General features: G+C 45.2%; 1 protein-coding gene across 1 annotated transcript in view; it reads left to right on the top strand.

Annotated features, from left to right (window-relative positions):
- Positions 1-6: 6 nt before the first annotated feature.
- The window catches only part of EGLN3 (egl-9 family hypoxia inducible factor 3), a 28,520-nt gene continuing 6,206 nt past the window's right edge, over positions 7-22,320 (top strand). The window contains exon 1 of the mRNA XM_026085427.1: positions 7-366. Within this exon, the coding sequence (XP_025941212.1) occupies positions 10-366 (357 nt within the window). The 5' untranslated portion in view covers positions 7-9. The remainder of the gene's footprint in view (positions 367-22,320) is intronic.

Consider the following 22,320-nt stretch of genomic DNA (forward strand, 5'->3'; position numbering starts at 1 on the left):
CGCGGCGCCATGCCTCTGGGACACATCATGCAGCTGGACCTGGAGCGGATAGCGCTGGAGTACGTGGTGCCCTGCTTGCACGACATCGGCTTCTGCTACCTGGACAACTTCCTGGGGGAGGCGGTGGGGGACCGCGTGCTGGAGCGGGTGAAGCGGATGCACCGCGACGGGGAGCTGGCCGACGGGGAGCTGGCCGGCCCCAGCCGCGGCGTCGCCAAGCGGCACCTCCGCGGCGACCAGATCAAGTGGATCGGGGGCACGGAGGAGGGCTGCGAGGCCATCAGCTTCCTGCTCACGCTGATAGACCGGCTGGTGATGTGCTGCGGGAGCCGGCTGGGCAAGTACTACGTGAAGGAGCGCTCCAAGGTGAGGGGCCGCCGCGTCCCTCCCGGGCTCCTGCCGGCGGGGCCGCGCGTGGGAGGCTCCCGCGGCTGCCGGCGGGGCCGCGCGGGGGGCCCCGAGGCGCGAACGCTGCCGCGGAGCAGCGCCGGAGCGGGAGCGCCGCGGGGGGATGCCCGGGCGGGAGCTGCCGCTCTCAGCGCTTGGCGGGGCCGGGAGGGAGGGGGGCGCTTGCTTAAAAACGCCGCCGAGCCCCCGGCGGGGGGGGGCTGTCAGCGGCTGCTCGGGGTCCGTCGCCCCGTCGGTCCCAGCAGGGCAGCGGGCTGGGTCGTTGCGCTGCCCGGACGCTGGGTCTTCGCCGAGCTCCTGGGCAGCTTTGCGGGCTTACGAAGCCGGCCTGAAGCCGGGCCGCGCCTGCCCAGCCGTGCGCTGCCTGGGACCCGCCGCCCCCCTCGCGGGGAGCCCCGGCTGCGCCTGCGGCTGCTGCCGCTCGGCCCCGGCCGCGGCGGGCCGGGCAGGGCGCGACCGCCAGCGCTGTGATCCCACAGGGTCCCCGCCAAAAGTGTCCAGCCTTGGCCGTGGCTTTCTTTGCAGGATTGTTTGAGGTAGTCAGGAAAGCTGCCTTCCCCTCCTTGTGCACGTACACGGCTCAGATCCGATTATTTGGCTGTTTGCGCCCATGTGAGCATGTTATCCGCACTAGTTCTGATGTTTCGCCTCATGCTAGTGAGTTAGTGAGTAGCTAAAGAAGTTATTGTATTGGGTATGTGACACAAAATAAGGGATGCTCTGTTTGAGCGCAGCAAACTTTTTTGAAGGAGAGAGGGCTTTTTAGGCTTTTCTTTTCTCAGAAATGGAGAAGACACATAATATACTGCTGTTTTAGGTTCCTTTCCCAATGAAATTTGTTTGCACTTGCAGTGTCATSACTTCAGTTTGGGCTAACTTGGCTTTTCTTTCATGGTCCCTTTTGCTGTGGCAAAGCAGACCTACTTGGAACTAACTTTTTTAGTTGTCCTGAATGCTGAAAATGTCCATACTTCTTTATCTGTGACTTGAATTCTATAATATATAGCACACTTTTAAAAACATATCCATGTCTCTTTGGGATGTGCTAGAAATGGAAAAGATGAAAACTTGTAAGAATGATAAAAATGAAATATTTAGTATTTCTTTTGGTTTTAACTTGCCTTGAGCTAAGGGGATATGTGAGTGGTGCTGAGGCTTCTTTTTTTCCTCCTCTAYAGAAAATGAAGAAAAACAATAAATGTGATGGCATTTACCAGGTGCTTGGGAAGACCTTAAAATCTGCATATTACTTCACACACAAGAAAACACAACAAGGGGAATAATAAAAGGTTGAAACATTGATCTTATGCTTAGCTCCAGTTAACTGTTGATCAATCCAATTAAAGCTTGGGTAGATTTAGCTTAAATGAGGGTAGACTGGAGTTCATTTATTCCTGATGGGACTGTATTTGCTGTTAGGAAGTACGACAAGCCTGTCTGGTATGGCATATCTTTAAGGGCAGCCTAGTTTTTTCTCTGGGTGGCTTCTGTTTGCCTTGTTAATGTTCAAAATACATTACTGGCCACTCGGGGGAAGAAATAGGGGCTTCCATTAAAGTTACACCAGTGTGAAAGGAGCTTGTCCTGCATTTTTACCAAGGTATTTGGAGAAAGAGAGGCAACTGGATGCTAGAGAGCAGTTGGCATTGGCTAGGGAGAAGGGTCTTTTGGAGGGTGACCTGGGGTTGTAGAGATGATTTTAAAACCAAGTTCTTGCAATCGTTTTGTACAAATAGTAATAACAAACAGAACAGGACACATGTTATGAACAGATACAAAACTAACTTCACTATAGAGAGAGCCTTTTGGCCATTGTGCTTTAGCATGGAAGGTGTTAGACTCCAAACAGCACATGGAAACAATACGCATCAGTTCAGGACTGAAAGGGACTCAATATTGTTTGTAAAATACAGACAATATTGTTTGTAAAATACAGAGGAATTTCATCAGAAATTAATAGTAACCAATCCCTTTATTATAATGAGTACCATGGATATGTGAGGCTCCGAAGTAGCAGTTGTCAGCTGTAGCTGAGATGTGGGACACTCTTAACAGGAAGATTATTCTTCTGACTAATCAAATGACTCCTACAGTGCATGCAGGTTCTCACGTCATCTATGGACATTTCTGTCCACCCTTAACCCAGCTCATTTTTCTTACCTTTTTCAAGTCTTGTGAATGCATACACAAAAATCCTAACTTTAAATTCAGCATACATTTATTTTATCAAATAGATTATACACAAATTAAAAATACTTTCAATGCTTGAATGCCTAGAAAACTTCCACAGCTCAGTGTTTTGGGTGTCTTGTTTTGCTTCCACACAACTAGACCAGAACTTTGTGGCTTGACATGCACTATTATGATTTATGGTTTGAAGATATAGGTATTAGACAGATGGGGCTGAGAGTCCAGAGCCATTTGTTTAAAATGTAAGCCTTTGGCTACATGGTAACCCCTCTTGTCATGGAAATGAATCTATGTAACATCAGTCTTATCATTGTTCAGAGGTTTATGCTTTTAAAACAGTGGTAGGACTTTAATTTTCAGTATTGGAAGACGGGGGGAGGACTGCTTAGTAAATGAACTTCTGTGAGCTTACTGACTGCTTAGTGTAACGTGCTTCATGTTAGCTACACAAACATAAGAAGGCATGAAAAACTTTTGTAAAATAAAGGCAGCTTTCCTTGTGGCTACGTATTATGAGAACTGAGTCGGTTAGGATTTCACTGTTTCCAAATGACTTTCAACAGTATTTCAAGAAAGTCAAGATTGCATCAAAGAGAATAGACGGAAGCTGCATTTTATAAGGGTACTGGATATACTTAAGAGCTGTTGGTTGGTATTTGAGGACTGACAAAGAAATATAGCATTTCGTCTTTGCAGACCAGTGATCCAAATCTATCTTTGCAGTAAGTCATACTTAAAAATATTAGCTGACATGGTTAAGAGAGAAAAGTAACCAGATAACGCTCTTCTGAAGGACTCTTCTGCTAACAGACCCAACACAGTGTTGGCTTCTGCTTTCTTTTAAATGGGAGTTTCCATTTTCTAGTAATAAAATACATTGATTCCCCTTTTATAGTAGTTTAATGGTGAAGGATCTCACCATGAGTATAGTTGATCTAGGTTCAATTTTTTTTCGTTGGTGTGAGCAGATTCACACCCTTGTGCAGAAGGATGCTCTGTTCCTAAGGCAGAGGTCACTCTGGTTTTTAAGGACTTGTCTCCCCTATGCTGCAGCTTTGACACTTTGTACAGACAAGCTGGTTGGTGGCTGAGGCAGGGAAGTGATGCTGCAGCTTCGTGCTGCGCCCCCGAGTCAGACGATGCTCCGGGGGCCACGAGCATGGAGGTGATATACTGCAGCTTCTGCCTTCTCAGGTACCGGAGTCCCTTCTTGGAGCTAGTTAGGGTTTGGGGCAGCTTTTGGGGGTGGTGGTGGTGGAGAGGGCTCTGTTTGTAAAAGGCTATGAGCCCATTTGTAAATGACCATAGCTCAGGTGCAGAGATGGCATGGAGGCCTGCCACAGGTTGTAAAACTTCCCAGGGGGAAGTTGCACAAAGTTTTGTAGGAGCTGAGATGTTTGCCCTGTAGAAAAAACCCTGTATTAAATAAATCAAAGAGGCAATATTAAAAAAAAAAAGGTAGGAAAATATTCCAGAAGAGAAGCTTGAGAAAGTTCTGTTTCAAGACAAGAGAAATGCTGTTTAAAAAATAAGGTTTGAAGCTGCAGATGTGCCAAATGCTGTGGATATCCGTCCCTTTGGCAACCTCAGAAATGCTGCAGAGGCTGGGGAGCTGGGCTGCCGTGGGTCCTCGGCCTGGGAAGTCCCTCCTGTGGGCCGGCAGGGCTCAGGCGGGCCGGCAGGAACCGGGATGGCCGGCCAGTGTGCAGAAACATAAAAGCGGCATTCCCTGTGGGATGCACAGGCAGCTCGGCTGCTGCCGAGAGGATGTGGTTTTCCCCCTTTCATGTTCTGCTCCTGCCGGAGCAGGGTAGCTTTCCCTGTGGTCAGGCCAGGTCCCAGAGCCGTGGTGGTGCCCGGTGCCCATGGTGTTGGGCCTCCGGGGGCTGTGACCTCAGCTGAGTCAGCGTTTGAGGTGCTGCTGTCGCTGAGGAGGGGTGGAAGGTACTTTGAACTGGTGTGGCTTAGTGCGGCGCGGACTTTGCTCCCGCGGTGCTGACAGCCGCGCGGCCTGCTGCAAGCTACTGGTGCCCTCTCGGATGCTGTCATGGCTTGAAATGGGTGCAGGCGCTGCCTTTGGGGACCTCAGGTTCGTCCTGGGAGCGCTGGAGGCCGGTGAGCCCCGCTGGTTAGAAAACATGGCAAGAAGCTGTAGTCTGAAGAACTGACCACTGTGTCAGAAAGCCCACACCTAGTGTGTTTAGCTCAGAATTCAACTGCTGCCATTGGGGATGAGGTCAGTGGCCTGATGTTAATAAAAAATGTGAGATGAGCTCTTTTGAAAATGTGCCTCAGTCTTCATGAGGGCCTTTTGCTCTTTCTGGGATGTTTTCTCCATCCTCCACTTGCAGGCCATCTCTAGCTGCTACAGGAGAAGCATGACTTGTGTAGTGGCACTTTGTAGCTAGCAAGTGCATTGTCTGAAAAAGGGAGCGAGTGCATGGACCTACTGCAGGATGGGATGTTCTTGGGTAGTTTTTGAAATGTAGCCTCCTCTCCAGTGGGTTGTTACCAAGGTTTCTGTTCCTGAGAATTTAACAAATGCGTGAAATGTCTCAGGCTCAGGTTGAGTGATTTTTACCAAGTCCCTCAGTTAAGTGCTCAGTTAAGGAGGTGAAATATTTTTGTACTTGTGTTTAAAAAGAAAAAGAAGCACTCAGCAATTCTGTCCTTTGCAATTCAAATGCAAAGTGAAATCCTTCATCTTCTAGTTTTAGGTGTGGATGTAAGGAAAAGGATAAGAGGAAACTGGCTACAGAGCTGAAGTGGAGTACTGCCTATAGAAATATAGTAGTTTATTATATGTTACAAAGGATTTTTATGATACTTGCATAGCAGCATGCCTTGCAACTAGTTTACAATGGGAGGTCTGATGAATACTGACATCCAGAAGAAATATGTGTAACTTTTTTCTTCTAATCAAATGCACATGTTCTAGCATAACGAGTAAGTTCAAACCAGTTGGCTGGCTGCTGGCAGAGTCCAGAGCCACTGGAACTGTAAATACAACAGACAAGTCGTTTTATGATATCAGACTGAGGAATTCAGCATTGGCAGAGATCCTAGAGTGGTTGCTTTGGCTCTGTGTCAAAATTGATGTTTATATCTGTGTTTGTCAAGCAAGATTAGTTAGCCTGGTTAATTATACACAGGAATGTATAATTTTTACTTGACAATCAGAGTGTTAGATGAGTATAAACCTGGTAATATTAGGTCTTGTCTTTTGTTCTTCCTCAAATTATGATCAGTGACCTTTTGAAATTTTCAAAAGATGTTTTTTTGAAACAGGCAGTTGGTGAATCTTTCAGATTACTTCCCCACTTAACAGGGACATGGTATTGGAGAAATGGGTCAATATTTTATAGGCAGTTATACATATGTCCACAGSTGAGTTTAGAAACATGGATAATCTCTACTGAATGGTCTTTAAGCTGGTATTTAGGTGTTAAAGTTGCTTAAAAGAAGCTTAAAAATTTGGAACCTGTTATGTATCATCACTCTCAAGAGCCTGAACTAAATGCACTGGAAGACTTGCTCCGCTCTTGGCAGTGGAAAAATTGTGTTGTCTTCAGTGTGCATTAGACCGGACCCCTTGCCAGCCCGAGAGCTGCTGTTGGTCCTCTTTTCCTCCTCTTGTGCAGGGGAAATCTGTGACCACCCAACAACCTTTCTTACAGTGTTGTTTTAAGAGTCTGTCCACGTGCTCTACAGTCATAGTCTCACAGAGGAAGACTGGCTAATCCAGCAAGAAAAGGGAAATACGTGTGTGCTCTGGGACAGTGTAAAGAACAGAGTGGTCTGTTTATCCTGAGTTTGTGCACGTGTATTGGTATTTATGGAATCRGGGCAAGTTATCTGGTGTGTAGGGGGGAGTTTTTTTTTCCCCTACTATATTGTCTGTAGCTTTGCAGTCAAGCAGTGCTCAGATTTATTGCCTTATTAGACTCTTGAGTGATATAATGATGGCAAAGCAGAGAGCTTTTCCAAAAATCTGTCACATATCAACAGCGCATTTTTCTTAATACATTTTTGTCTTTGCCGTAAGTGTGCAGGTACCAGCCCTTCCCAGCCCCACTGCTTGAGCTCTTATAGCTGCAGACTTGCTGTGGTAGCTATGCTTGTGTGCCTGCCAACATCCTTATTATTGCAGGCCCTAAGTATCTATGTGCTGCTCAGAGTTTGGTTTTGTATAAGAGCTTATCGCTTATTAAATKTCAGTGTAAACCTTACCTGGCTATGTGGGGTGGAGCACTGTAATACAGGTGGCATTAATGCCTCTAGGTACAGGGCCTGTTTACACTTTGGACTTGCAGGGGTGTGGACAGCGTTGCAAGGCAAAGTATCCCTGAGCTTGCGTTTTGGGCAGAGGGGAGCTGGTCCTTACCGTTAATATTTGTACACAGCTGCTTTCCAAAGTGATTAATAATGAATAATTCAGTTCGTTACAGCTGACTGCTAGTAACCATATGTGTTTAAATGAAGATGCATGGATACTCATTGCTCTGACGCAGGAGAGTGTGTACACAGTAAAAGTGAACCTGTTTGTTGGCAGTAAGAGCTGCAGGTGTCTGTGTTAACCCTGGTATCTTTATTTGCTTGTGCAGTGAACTCTTCTTTCTTTGACTTCCAAACTTATCTGGATGGTGGCTTGAAGTAATATGTTACATAATAAGTAGGTATAATAACTTATCCTTCATGTTGCCTCTTAAGCAACTTGCTTGATTTAATACTTGGAATCCTCTTCTCCCTGCTTTTTCTCCTCCAGTGCCCCTTTTTGTCTTTGAAGATGGATTTCTTCCCCCCCCCCCCCCCGAGGTGGTTGTGATGGTGGTCATGGTGGAGTTCAACAATGCCTGGACTCTCAGCAATTCCTTTCCATATGTGGCAGGGATGGGATACAAGGAAAAGATAAAATCACACCAGCCCAAACATGAATGCACCTGTGATCAGATGAAATCTTGATGTTTGCTGACTAGGCTAGACACTTAGAGATCAATACTTTTATCAAATGTTTCAAGATGGCTCTTACAAAGTCAAAGTACTCTTTTTTTTTTTTTTTTTTTTTCTTCTTCTCTGAGGTATTCACTTTTTAAAAAGTTCCCCTCTGCTTCTATTTCAGTTGGATTGCCTTTTTCCATTGTGCGATAGGGCCAGTGACAAGCTGTCCTGTGGCACCAGAAGCCACAGTGCTCATTCATCTTGCAGTAGGTGGCTTGCGAGAATTGGAAGAGTGGGCAGGGAAGTCTGCAAGGAAGTGCTACTGGTTTTACACTTCTGGGAAGGAAGATGTGTGCATACCAACTACAGGGAGTTTGAAACCCTGGATCAGATTTATCATGGCTGTAATCCTTCTGCCACAAAGCTAAAGACAAACGATGTTGTCAGAAGGCTGCTAGCAGTGCAAGACTCTCAGCTTCTGTGACAAGGTTTTACTGAATTAGTGGAGGAGCTTGAGGGGAGAGGAGTGTTGGGAAGTGCTCTTGGCACCTGTGCCCAGGGTGGCTGATTGGTCCCCTTGGTAGACTTGTGGGTCCATAACTGGTGCTTTGTCACAGATGTGCCCTTGTGTGCTGACGTGGCAAAGGCATTTACACATACTGTTACATGGCAATTTGTTTTAGACCTTTTATGGTTTTTAAAAAGGGATGATGGGGTTGGTCAGAAAAGAGGAGGAAGCTCTCTGGCTGTTCAGGCAGTGAGATGGAGGAAGGAAAAGGATGAAGGAAGCACACGTAGTTCATCCCCTCCTGTCTGAACTAGTTGCAGGCACATTGCTGTCAGCACACCACTCCTGATCCTTCCTGCAAGTGAGGTGGAGCAAGCTGTAAGCCCCATTTCCCCTCCATCGCTTACTTGCCTCGCACATATGCACCTACTATCTCTCAGTGACAGAAAGGAGCTTTCCTCTACAGTCATTTTCCTCTTGTCATTGTGTTATGATAAAATTAGTAGAGAAAGGAACTTGATGCCACTATGCAAAACACTTGATAGAAAGCAGTTGATTAAACAAGCCACTTACATGCTTTTATTTGTGAAAAATCAGAGCAATAAGAGATTTTACTGATTTCTCTCTTTTTTTTTTTTTCCCCACAAATAAAAAATGCAAGAGATTTTGCTGAACTTAATGGTTTGATGAAGGCTTACTACATGTTCATGCCACCAGCCATCCAGTTTAAAATGAACAGTGTAAACTTTACAGGAGTATGGTATGGCACACTATCCACACAGCCTGGAAAGATCGTTTGTCCAAAGCTTTGTCAGCTGGCAATGACAGGATAGCTATATCTTTTGGCAAACACCAAGGAATCCTACTTTGTAGCAAAAAAAATCCATTTTTTTTTACTGTTATAGACTAGATTTTTACTGTTATTTAAAATATGAATCCTTTGGTCACAATTGACTCTTTTCTGTGTTTTCTTTTTAGACCCAGAAATCCAAACAAGAAATAAACTAGCATTCTTTTATTGTCTGTAAGTCATAATCATAAYTGTCATATTTGTTTAGATCTTACTTCTTGCACTGAGTCTTTTTTAATACAAATCAATAATGCAAATGTCTTTAAAGTTTTGGCCCCAGTTCAGCAACACACTTAAGTACTTTCTTAAACACTCTTTGAAATCAATGGGACTTAAGCACATCCTTATGTGCTTGATTTAGAATATGTTTAGAATACATAAGGAAAAGCTGCATTGATTTCCTGTGCTGCCCTAAGGCTTTATCAACATTTTTGCCTTAGATTTGAAAGATGGACCATCCTTATATTTTGACGTGGGAGGGAGCAAAGAACCTTACTTCTTGACAAAAGACTTTAAGTATCATCACTCTTCACATTATAGATAATGATTATGTGTTTTTTTTATCTGACCTTTGTAATTGACCGTCTTACAGCAAACCTGCCTTACACCGTTAACAGTAGTAGTTACTCCAGTAATGAATACAGGCAATTAGATGCTAGTCAGCTCGGGCAGGGAATGCCACATTGAATAGGAACAGCCTGTGGCACGGGGCCCCGGCAGGCAGCGGAGCTGGTGGGTGCCAGCCTGGAGCCTYCAAGTCCCCTGAGGCCCTGTGGACCGCAGGGGTCTCCCACGCATAGTGCCTTGCAGGATGGGGCTGGGAGAACAACTTGCAGAAAGCACAGGGGAATTTGGGAGAGGAGATGCAAAAAATGTATCAATTAGCTCTTAGCTTGCGTATTCCCAGGTTGTTAACGGGCTTAGTCTTCAGCAGCAAACGCAACATCCTATGTGAGGTGTAAGTGCACCTTTCCCTTCTGATTTCCCAGAGGGAATCTGGTACAAGTGGTTTGAGAAGTGGTTTGAAGGCAGGAAAGGGAGAAGCTTCACTGTAAATGCTGTAATGTGTCCTGCTGTTAAGGCATATAAACCATTGTGTATGACTATGTACATATAAACAGAACAAGGTCCCCCAGGATATTTTGATAACTCTGTTCTTTACAGTATTCACTAATATTTCTGTTTCTTTACATTAACTTGTACTGTCGTCTTTTGTAAAGCCTGAGTATGGTCTGTGAAGCAGGCCAAAAGGAGAGGTCACTGTTTGGTTAAGTATTTTGCAGACTTCCTCTTCCCAGGAGGAGCAATGAGTTACCAAATGCCAGTCCTCATTGCTAGATATATTATAATTCAACATTTGATAGTGGTCAAAAGCTGAAGTGTGGAGATCGTGCATTTCACCATTACATTTCTAAATGCACAACTTGACTTCTCACTGGTGACTTGAAGGGACAGAGCCGCTCTAACACTCAGTGATACCTGCTTGTGGAGGATGAAAATGTAATTGATCTGCCTCCCCCCACCCCCTCTCCTCCACTCATCTAAGATGTCTGCAACTGAAAGAGAAATACATTCTTTTTTTCTTTCTTGATTTACTTTTGTTGTTTGCTGGCACTTGGTTAAAAGCCCATTTCACTGCTTACTGTCCATAGAAGCTGTTGCTGCTAGTTATGAGTTATAAAGTGTGATGTCCAGGCTGCAGTTAGGACAGGCACCAGTTGTGCTGAAGGTGACCACAGCTGTAGGCAGGCATGGTGCCCACCTCACCTGCACACCCCAATGTGCATATATATGCCCCCTTTCTCTGACTTGCCCCATGTATCCGCCCTACCTTCCCCCTCCCTGTCGCTGAGGATGCCCCCCGCAGTGCCCCTTTCCCACTGCGGAGAGGGGCTCGCACCCCAGCCTCCTGCAGAGCCAGCCTCCCCCCTCCCCAGGCCATCGGGCCCGCACAGCCACCCTCTGTCGTCTCCACATCCATCCCGCGGGCACCCGCTGGGAGCAGCCTGAGCGGGGCCGCTGCTGCTGTCCACTCCCTGCCGCCTTTGTGGGTGTCTCCAAGTTGCTCTCTGCACGCTGGCTGCTGGAGAGGAAGGAGTTTTTGGAGAGGAAGAGGAAAAAGGAGGGAATGGAGCCAGACGGACCTCTCCAGGCTTTCTGCATCCTCAGGAAACATCCTGAACCCACACCAGCGAGAGCACCTCCCTGCTCAGCAGCCTCTGCGCTTCCTGCAAATACCACCTGATATGCCAAAGAACATTATTACTTTACGCACCAGCCCCGAATCTGGCCTTGAGAAACCTCCCAAGGGCGGCTGCTTCCGTGTGTTACTGGGTAAGCCTCCAGAGGGGACTGCGGCAGAGCCGAACGTGGCAGGTGTGGTGGGGCGGCAGGGGACACGGCACAGGACACCCTGCAGCCCATGGCTGTGTCCCAGCAAGAGGTCTGCACCTCCAGCCACCTGGCCAATGCCTGTGTTAGCCTGGGCAGCCGGGCTTCGGGGGCTGGCCTCTTCTGTCAGGTGGTGGCAGCATAAATCCATGTGAGAGTCCTGATCACTGGAAAAAACGGATGTGGGGATTCAGCAACCGGAGTTCAAATCTGGATTCTGGCGTTGCCTCTCAGCTGGATTTGAGGCAAGCACGTAACTGAGTCCAGGTTTGCTTGTGTATGAGTTGAGTGTTTGTGAATAGCTTTGAGCTGTGCAAAAGTGAGCTGAAGGATGTAGTTGAATTTGTTGTATGCATATATGTATTTATGCATACTTTGTTGTTGTTCAGAGTTGCCAAGTTTCTGCCTACTCACAGTTTTACTGGTGCAAATACCAGTGGTGTGGATGGGGGGCAGAGGAGGCACTACAATGCTTATTAGCCTTTTTTTTTTTTTTAAACTAAAACTTTTATTGCCTAACCTTAGAGCAGGTACAGTTATATCATTACAAAACTGTCTTGACTTGGAATAGCTTGTTCCCCTCCTTGTGTGGAAAGATGCTGTGCCATTATGTACACATCCATCCCCTTAAATTGCACCCACGCTAGATGGATTTTACTGCTGTAATTGTACAAGCATCATCAGAGTAGTACAACTGAATGTGCAGGCAAAGCCTTAAAGACTACCCATGTTATTTGAGCATAGCATAAATTATTTCTGATGGTAATTCATCACTGGTAATTTTATTGGGCTTTACCCATAAATACTCATTTACACAAACTTCTATGCAGGAATAGATGTACTGTTAGCTAGACAACGTCTTCAAAAAACATGGCTTTTGACACTGTCTCCCATAGCATCCTCATAGACAAGCTCAGGAAGTGTGGGTTAGATGAGTGGACAGTGAGGTGGATTGAGACCTGGCTGAATGGCAGAGCTCAGAGAGTTGTGATCAGTGGCACAGAGTCTAGTTGGAGGCCTGTAGCTAGCGGTGTCCCCCAGGGGTCAGTACTGGGTCCAGTCTTGTTCAACTTCTTCATCAATGACCTGGATGAAGGCGCAGAGTGCACACTCAGCAAGTTTGCTGATGATACAAAACTGGGAGGAGTGGCGGATACGCCAGAGGGCTGTGCTGCCATTCAGAGAGACCTGGACAGGCTGGAGAAATGGGCAGAGAGGAACCTCATGAAGTTCAACAAAGGGAAGTGCAGGGTCCTGCACCTGGGGAGGAATAACCCCATGCASCAGTACAGGCTGGGGGTTGACCTGCTGGAAAGCAGCTCTGCTGAGAAGGACCTGGGAGTGCTGGTGGACACCAAGTTAAGCATGAGGCAGCAATGTGCCCTTGTGGCCAAGAAGGCCAATGGTATCCTGGGCTGCATCAGRAAGAGTGTTGCCAGCAGGTCGAGGGAAGTGATTCTCCCCCTCTACTCAGCCCTGGTGAGGCCACATCTGGAGTACTGCGTCCAGTTCTGGGCTCCCCAGTACAAGAGGGATGTGGCACTACTGGAGCAAGTCCAGCAAAGGGCCACAAAGATGATTAGGGGACTGGAGCATCTCTCTTATGAGGAAAGGCTGAGAGAGCTGGGCCTGTTTAGCCTGGAGAAGAGAAGGCTGAGAGGAGATCTTATCAATGTGTACAAGTATCTGAAGGGAGGGTGTCGAGAGGATGGGACCAGACTCTTTTCAGTGGTGCCGAGCGACAGGACGCGAGGCARYGGGCACAAACTGAAACACAGACACTTCCATCTTAACATGAGGAAAAACTTTTTCACTGTGAGGGTGACAGAGCACTGGAACAGGTTGCCCCAAGAGGTGGTGGAGTCTCCTTCTCTGGAGATATTCAAAACGCGCCTGGATGCAATCCTGTGCAATGTGCTCTAGGTGACCCTGCTTGAGCAGGGGGGTTGGACTAGATGATCTCCAGAGGTCCCTTCCAACCTCAGCGATTCTGTGATTCTATGGTGGGGGAGAAAAAGATGGACAGGGGGTGAGTGAGAGGGCTTAATTCCAAAGTTAATGTAGGAGATAACTGGTCTCATCAACTAGCCTTAATTTGGTGTTACTGCTGTGATAGCAAGCACTTGAGCACCATTTGTCTCTGTTTATGTGGTGCAATAATGTCTCAATAGCTTCAACAGCCAAGGCAGCCCTGAGAATTTGGGGAGGGCTCTGAGGGGTATTTGGGGACCCACCAGGCATGAGAGTGCTGGTCTGAGCCCCGGTCCTGTGCTGGCCAGGCTGCGCTCCGGTGACAGAGAGGGACTTCGGTTGCGCCAAGGGGGATGGAGAAAACCCTTCCGGTGGTCTGGCCAGGAGTGTGCGGGGCCGCAGGGAGGTGTCCAGAGCTGTGCAGTGTGGAGCGAGGTACCATGCCCCACAGCACCTGCAGCGACCAGCCCATCCTGTCCTGGGTCCCCATGGCTGGCCTGGGCCTGGGTCGGGGTGGTGACTCGTAACCACTTTTTGTAACCGCTCCCCTGCAGCTGCCCCCCAAGTGCACCAGAAGTGAAATGTGCACAAAAATGTTATGTATATGCCATACCACATGTTGACTGATAAAGTCTTGTGGGCAGCATTACTCACTCTCTGTGGGTCCACAGGTTAAAAATAAGTGAATAATAATGAAAAAGGAATGTGGGCCAGCGCAGGCAGTGCTGATACGAGCAAAACTCCCACATAGGCTTGCCTCTGTTCTGGCTGTCTCTCCTGACCTATATTAATGCACCCACAAGAGTCTCAAAATATATAGAATTTCTTTAAATGTTGCAGGAAAAAGGTATTATGTATCAGGCTCCCTGTCAATACTTCTCTGGGTGATTAATAGCAGAATTGAAGATGTCTTAGGTGCTGACAAGGAATAAAAGGATTGAATATTTAAGGAACTATGAAATTATCCTTCTACCTAATAGATAAGAATAGTCTACAGAAGATGTATTTTCTGGTTACCATGCCTTTATCCCCACAGGGAGAGTCCTTACAGATTTCCTTAATGAGCTTGCACTTACRAATTTTCTTTTCTACAGAGGTGGAGCTTGTCACTGTGTCCCTTGGGACTCATTACAGGGGACACTTTCTCTATCTATTTTGAATGTTTATGATGTTTTCTCATTAGTGCAGTTCGTCGCAGATTTGTTTGGTGGGGGCCTGGGAGGAGTTTTGGGTGATGAAAGAGAGCTTCAAGTACAGGCAAAAATAATTCTAAAATTTAACTTAAAATAAGTGGGTTTCTTGTTTTTAATGATACAATGTGTGTAAGAAGTGTGTGTGCGTGCAGGAGGGGGAGGGAGACGGAGACCAGTAAGAACCAGAAAAGAGAAGTGCCTTGATTGTATGCACTGTAAGCATGGTTTTTCCCTCTTCCCTCCGCAGTTTCTCTGTAAAGTGTACTCTGGAGTAAAGTTTGTGTTTGATTGTCGATAGCCTCACGCTCTGCACGTAGCACTGTCATTAAGCCATCATCTAGCTGGCCAGGAGCCAGGGCTCTGCAGTGAAGGGGCGGGCGATCTTTCTAAACTGAAACAGCTTTTATTGATACATTGATGCACTGCGCATGTTTACAGCTGCTAATTGGAGACTTAATCTGAATATGACTGAATTGACTGAAACTAATTCACTGGCAATAGCCTTTTAAATTTCAGGTCCTAAAGCGATGCTAAGTCTGCTTGTCAAAGCAAGTGGATCTCTTCTGAAAACTGTATTGTCTCTGTGCACGTACAAAGAACAAGTACTGAGTAACGTTTCAGCCTAATATGTAGTTTTTAGGTCAGAGCATAATATAAAGTAAAAATTTTACCTGATTTTTACCATTGCAGAATGCGAGACAGGAGCAGTAAAGAACTGGGGAAAAGTGTTAATTGACATACAGGCAGAAATATGTAGACCAACTAAATATACAAGGAAGGAGATCAATGCTTTTAATGATTAGAAGAGACAAAGGTGTTCACTGCAAGTACAGTTGTAATCCTATGGAAATTTTAGGGTTTTTTTTTCTTCAGTATTCTGCTTTCTCCTGGCCATGCCTGGAGGCTGAACACAGAATTTGAGTGATGGTCTGAAAGCAAGGAGGTGTTATTTTACTTGGCTTTTAAAAATACAGTCTAGACAATATACGGAGGAAGATGAATAGTCTGTCTCTTTCGTTCAGGGAACCACAAATGAGATTTCTCTCCTCGGAAGCCTGGAGAACTTCTCCCTCTCTTGGCTCCTTTTGCAGCTTCCCGAATAGCTGCTTCTCTTTAGGATCCTAGGAAGTATGCAGCAACAGGGCCAGTTCAACAAAACTCTCCACTCTCTCCAAGATCCAGTAATCTTGGTTCACAGATGCTCCCTATTTTCTTGACAATCAAAGACAACCACTGCTAACGCAAGGCATGACTGTTCCACGCCTTCCTACTTCACAAAGTCATTGTCCTGGCAGCCGGCTTGAACTTGAAGGGCATCCAGATTTATCTCTAAGTGGATGATCTGCTAAGAAAAGAAATAAAAAATCTTCACAAGACAAAGCTGTCCTTCACATTAATAGGACTCTTCAGGCCATGAAGAACTAAATTTTATTGTCAATCATTAGAAAAGCTTCCTAAGCCCCATCACGGATTCATTTAATAGGGAGCTCATTTTTAAGGCAACATTAATCTATGATCTAGCTTCCTAGACAGACTCCACAAGATTTGAAAGCTTATTAGGGGCTCCTTGAGCTACTGCTAGATAACATGCCAGTCATCAACAGCTGTGTGGCATGATGATAATCTATGGCCAGAGCTCTCCTGGGTAATTCTTTGTTTCTACCCTTAGTTCTAGTGATTAGTGAAGATATTTAATAAGTAGGAACCATTTCCATTTTATGGAAGCATTTCCATCTTATGGAAATTATAATAGTATCAGATAACAATAGCATTTTGGTTGGTAAGCAGAGAAACTCGCTATCTTTGCTCTTTTGGTTTTTGTTTGTTTGGTTGTTTTTTTTTTTTCTTTCCTCTGCAAATGAGAGCAATACCTTCTGCAATTAGGCTGTTCCTCAAAAAATTCTCAGGAATGTCTCTGTGTACCTGGAAACAGTAGTAAAGTTGCAGTGGTGCATATGAAACACCAAAATGAAACAAAAAGGGAGAGTTTTTGTTTTGTTTTGTTTTTTTCCTCCCAATTCTTGGTGATCTGAATCTGATAATCAAGGTCACATACATCCAAGGGAGAAGTAAGTATCAGATCACCTGGCTTAAAATGCAATCTCTGGAAACAGGGTTCTTGTAAAGTTATAAGTTCTTCTTGCCCAACAGGAAGATAGTATTAAAAAAAAAAAGGGGGGGGGGGGGGGAGGGAGCAGAAAACAGCATTGTGATGGTGAGATGAGAAATTCTGAGAATGGGAGCATTTTTGTTTGTGTCGCTGGGTCCCTGGCCATGGTAATGTCTTCTCATTTTGTCTCAAATATTCAGGGAGGCTGATATACAAGAGCATGGAGCGAAGGTAGCTGTGATCATGTCAGTCTGGCCAAGATACAGTACTCCGTATTTCTGTAGATGGGCCACCTACCAGTACAGCATCCTATCCATCTTTCATGGTCTTGTTTGCCAGGCCTCATCTAGCCCTTCAGTAGACACTTGTCACCTGCAACTAAAGCACCTTCATCTTGTAAGACTACTTCCGTGAGCTACTGTCTTGCTCAGGACGTCTTCAACAAATTGTGCTTGTAGATGAATTTAGAGGAGTCTGTGCTTTCTTTCATGAAAGAAGGTAACTGCCCTAGGGTTGTTATTGTTGTTTCTGTTAGCTTTTTTTTCTTTAGAGCTCTTCAATATGGGTTGGGTTTAGGACTCGGTGTGAAGATGGAAGTTAAAGGGAAAAGATGCAGGTGGCTTGCTCTGCCAAATTCCAGCCTTTTCCCCAGTGTTTCTTAGCTTCTAAAAATAGGCTCCTTGGTCAGACCCTTTCCCCTCTCTCTTGCCTTCACCCCAGGTAAGAAGCTGTTTAAACAGAGTGCTGACTTTAGCTTTATAGACCCAGCAGCTATTCGATTAAAGACTGAAAATAAAATAATGGGTAAGAAAATGAGGTACTACTTTCCAGGCAGCACTGCCACTGAAGCCCATTTTATATTCTGAGTGACTGAAGGGAGCAGGGTTAATCCTTCCCCAAGTGGAATTGGTGATTCTTCTTCCAGCAGGCACAAAGCTAATGTCTCTGGTTTTAGTGTTTTAACATAATTTTCTTCCCTCTGTTCCCTCCCATCTCTACAGACTATTAAATTAGACCAATTTTCCTAGTTTATGCTTCAGTATAGCAGCTGAGTGTTTTAACTTTCATAAATTCAAACAAACTAATATTTAATAATAGTCATGAATATTTTATAAGTTACCATTGTAAGTTACACAGTAGAAAACACTTGGGCACAATTGGGTGCAACAAGAAAGTACTTAAGAAACACCCTGTTGTGCCTGTGTGTCAGACAAGTCTGAACTGAGAATCTCTTGTCTTTGATCACGAACTGTCAGACTATTCATGTTCTTTTAATGTGGAACATGCTGTGTGCCTTTCGTTTTCTCTTTCTGCCTGTACAGAATATGTGAGTCTACAAACTGAAACCTAGTTGAGTACAATATGCACTTGGACTTATGCTGATGAAATGAATCCTGGTAGTCCTCATTTCCCCAAATCTGGTTATGTGGTGTGTGTTGTTTTTTTTTTTTTGACTGTTAGTTCAGGATTGAAAACCACATATTGGGCAGAAATTTGGGAAGCTTGGAAGTGTGCAGCCACACAAAAATGTATCTGAAAGCTGCAGTGGCTGTAGCACCATTAATTCTTATTAATATCTTGGCTTTCCAGACAACTACTGTAGTGATACTGTAGATCTATATTGCTTTGTGTCTATATAACACCTTTCATCTAACAGAATTTACAAGTGGTTTCTGAACTTGGCTATTTGATGTACAAGTTGATGCAAAGATTTCATCCACTCTAAGGATCAAAAGGAGCAGGTGCTCAATGGTATACAGGAACAGAAAATGAAAAAGCATATTGTGGATTTTTTTAGCTTGATCTGCAAGGGTGGTTTGTGTTGACAGGATAGAATTGCGCAGGTCAGAATTTCCTCTGCAAAAAGCATACTAGTTCTGAGAGGAAAATACGGGATCAGTGTGAGGTTACAATATCACCTGTACAGTCTGAACTAGCAGTACCTGGAGGCTTTGGCTTAGTGCTAGCAGGCAAGGAAAGCATTTCCTTCTGATCCRCTGTCATCACCGCTTCCTGTTCATAAGTGTTCATTTTCACTAGCTAAGGTATTCTCTGCAGCATTTGTTCCAAGTATCAGTTCACTCTAACTCTGCTTATTTTATGAAATATAGCAGAATGATGCCTCACAGCATGGTCCTGGCTATCAGCTAAGAGAAACTTGGTTTTCTGCTTAGTGGAAACATTGAAAGGCAGGGAAAAAAACTCTTCATGGAACCGTTTTATTTTTTATTTTTATTTATCACTCTTCAAACTTTGCTGGTGTCTTGCATTATGACTTGCAAATTTCTCCTGCTGACTTGAGTGTAATACTTAAAATTGAATGATGAATAACTTATTTTTGCAAGTTTCTATGCAACGTGGAGCTTACTGATGATCCCTGTCTCCTTACTAATGCTCATATTTACTGCTTGTTTAACTGGTGGTTGATTTGCACCCTCTTGGGAAACCTAACATCTCTGATAATGATAGTGAAGAAACTGCGATGTTGATGATTACTTTTTATTTTCAAAGTTTTGTAGGCTTTAAGCCTGAAGACCAATGATCTGGTCGTCTAGTTGACAAACTATAGTGTGTGCATCTGTCATTGCACATGCTTGTGTCTGCATATCACAGGTTTTAACTATTCAGCCATTCTGTATTTTCCATATCGAGAAAGAGTGAGCTAGTAAAGACAAACTCATCTTTTTTTTTTTTCTTTTAATCAAAATAAGGTGGTGGTGGTGGTGGGGGCTGTTGCTGAAACTTGCTCTGAGTCCTTGCAGTAGAAAGTTAAGCCAAGTAGCATCCACTGCAATGGACTGTATTGCTTACAAAAGAAAAACAAGAGTTAGGCACGTTCCTGCTCATTACTGCCTGGTGGAGATGGTTGGTGAGGAGAGATGTTCTCTGATATGGAGTGTGCTTTTCTGGACATGACAGCTGAAAATGTAGAGGGAATGGTTTTTATTGATGCTCTGCTCATCTGTCAGAGGGATAAGTGGTTTGATTAATGTGATCCAGCCTCCAGCTTTTGTAGCTACCCCATGCACTAAACTGGCAAATACCTATGTTCACCAATTACCTAAATTAAGTCTGGGTCATGCATCTCATCTCCTGTTTCTTGTTTGTTTTGAATGAATCTGAAAGTAGCACTAACAGCTGGAATCCCTGCTGAGGCCAGCTTCATCTGCTCTGGAGCTGCTCCAGCCAGTGCTCTGATAAAGCTTGATATCATTTCAGCAGGCTCTAGGAGGACCAGAATGATTTCCCTTCATTGTTTAAGGTTTCATTCAAATATTCTGCATGCCAGGAAAAAGGATCTTTCACTTCTGCTTTTCTCCCTTTGCTGCTGCTACTAGAAAACTTCTTATTTATTTATTTTTAACTTAAACTAGTTTACAGCCAGTGCTTATGGAATTCTGTGGGAATTGTTCTACTTGCTCATCCCCAGAGACTATGCATGTTGCAGTTGCAAAAGGTGCACAGCGTAAATAAATAATGCATCAATGTCTCAGAGTCAAAGCACATGTTCTTCTAATAGAACATATTATGTGGGGGAGGCCAGGGGAAAACTCTGGCCTTATGCCCAGATTTCAGTGGGAGGTAAAGCACCTAAATCCCTTTCAGGATCTGGCCTAAAGTCTATTATTCTTCGGCAGCTTTTTTTTTATTATTATTAATGCTGCAATCTTACTGGGTTGTTATTTGGGCAGTTCAGTGCTCTTGCAGTAGTATCTACCCTCTGATTTTGTGTTAATACCTTGTTTAAGTCAATGTGCATCAGCCTACAATGGAGTTCTGCTCCCACCATGCATCTTCCCCGTGTTGTGATCCGCAGAGCTCTGCTGAGCCAGATGCTGTGCCGGCAGTGTGGGCGCACATCCTCTCGTGGCAGCAGCTGGGCTCGCTGCGGAGATCAGCACCTTGCTCCTCCAGCGCTACCGGGCTGCGGCCATTCCTCCCCGCCTCTCAGCCGGAAACCCAAATCGCTGCCCCCTCTCAGCTGCCTGGGTCACGTTCCTCAGCATAAAGGGACCAGGTTTAGCCAAGAGTTACTATGTTCGTTAATTGTTCAGCCTGATCCCAGCCTGTTTTGACTGGGGTGGGTGAAGGGAGCAGCTGCAGGAGCTGCTGAGCTGGCAGATGGGGGCGGGGGGAACACCTTTAAAGACAGGGGTGAGCTCTAGGGGTTGCACAAGGGGAGTTGTTCTGCTGGGATATGGCTCCCTCGGACCTGGTTTCTGCCAGGCTTGTTCCCCTAACAAACTTGTTTCCAGTGCTGGCTTTAGCCTGGATCTTACTGTTGTTCTCAGGTTGGCAATGAAATATTGTTGAATTTGAGTCTACGCAGCCAATTATAACAGCAGAATGACAATAGAGCAGATGGGACCTAAAGCAAGGCATCTAGCCAAGTGCCAAGCATGGTCAAAGAGGGCTTATTACTGAGAATTAAAGGTACTTGCTGTTGTTCAACATAATCTCCTGCTGCTACAGGGCATCAACCCCAAAGCAGCCATGGCCTGACGTATCCAGTGGATTCTGTTGACTTACCGCAGCCTGCAGGTATCCTTGTGCCGGTTTATGGGAGAAGACTGGAAACAACAACGAAAGTCAATTTGTACGTGACTTAAAATACAGAGCAGTATTTTTGCAGCTGTATGTGTATGCCTGTCCTAACTGTCATACAGACTTTTGTCCTTGCTAGCAGAGGGTCCAAGGGATCTATTATGCTGACTGATAACAAATTTTGCCCCAGTGTTTGTCAACACAGCAAAAGGAAGTTGTGATAAAAGTGGCATGTGCTATACTCTAACTGATCATGTGTCTAGCAGCATAAAATCGCATGGGTTTAGCATGTGCTAGGAAGCAGAAAACAAGACCTCTAGGGTCCCTTAGTAATAAATTTAAAATTGCTACATTGGTAAAGCCTATAGTGTCACATCTTCAATGTTATTATTAACTGTGCTTGACAGATTATTAGGGGAAGGTCATCCAAGTGCTACACAATCACACCCTCATTTTATTGGATAGGCATATACAGTATTCTTGTATCCAAGTTAGGATGTTTATGGTCTGGATAGATGAAAAGCTAGATGAGTAAAAGTACTGGTTGGATGGTTGGGCTCAAGCAGTAGTGATTAATGGGTCGTGCTCTACCAGAAAGGAGGCTGGTAACAAATAGGGTACTGCAGGAGTCTGTCATGGGACCTGACTTATTTAACATATCTGTCAATGACCTGAAACAGGTTGCAGAGTGCACTCTCATCAAGTGTGCACATGTCACCAAACTGGGGTGATCTGTTGATATATTTGAGGGCAGGGCTGCCATCCAGAAGGACCTGGATGGGAAGGAGGAATGGGCCAGCAGGTACCTTATGAAATTCAACAAGGGCACATGCAAAGTTCTGCACCTGGGAAGGAAGAGCCCCTTGCAACAGTACAGGCTGGGGACTGCCAGGCAGGGGGCAGCTCTGCTGAAAAGGCCCTAGGGGTTGCAGTGGGCAGCGAGCTGAACACGAGCCTGTAGCGTGCCCCTACACAACAGCATCCTGGGCCGTGTTCACAGGAGCACAGGCAGTAGGTTGAAGGGAGAGTTTATCCCCCTCTGCTCAGCCCTGGTGAGACTACATCTGGGTATGCTGTTTGCTATTCCAACCTGAACTGTCCCATGATTGTCGTCCTGATAAGCAATAAAAGGAAATGTTGGAGTGATGGGCCAAGGCTTCTATTACCACAGTTTTGGTGGACTAAATTCTATGGAAAGTGACTGACCTTGCTACCA

The sequence above is a fragment of the Apteryx rowi genome, unplaced genomic scaffold (genome assembly GCF_003343035.1).
Source record: "Apteryx rowi isolate R43461 unplaced genomic scaffold, aptRow1 scaffold_669, whole genome shotgun sequence".
NCBI lineage: Eukaryota > Metazoa > Chordata > Aves > Apterygiformes > Apterygidae > Apteryx > Apteryx rowi.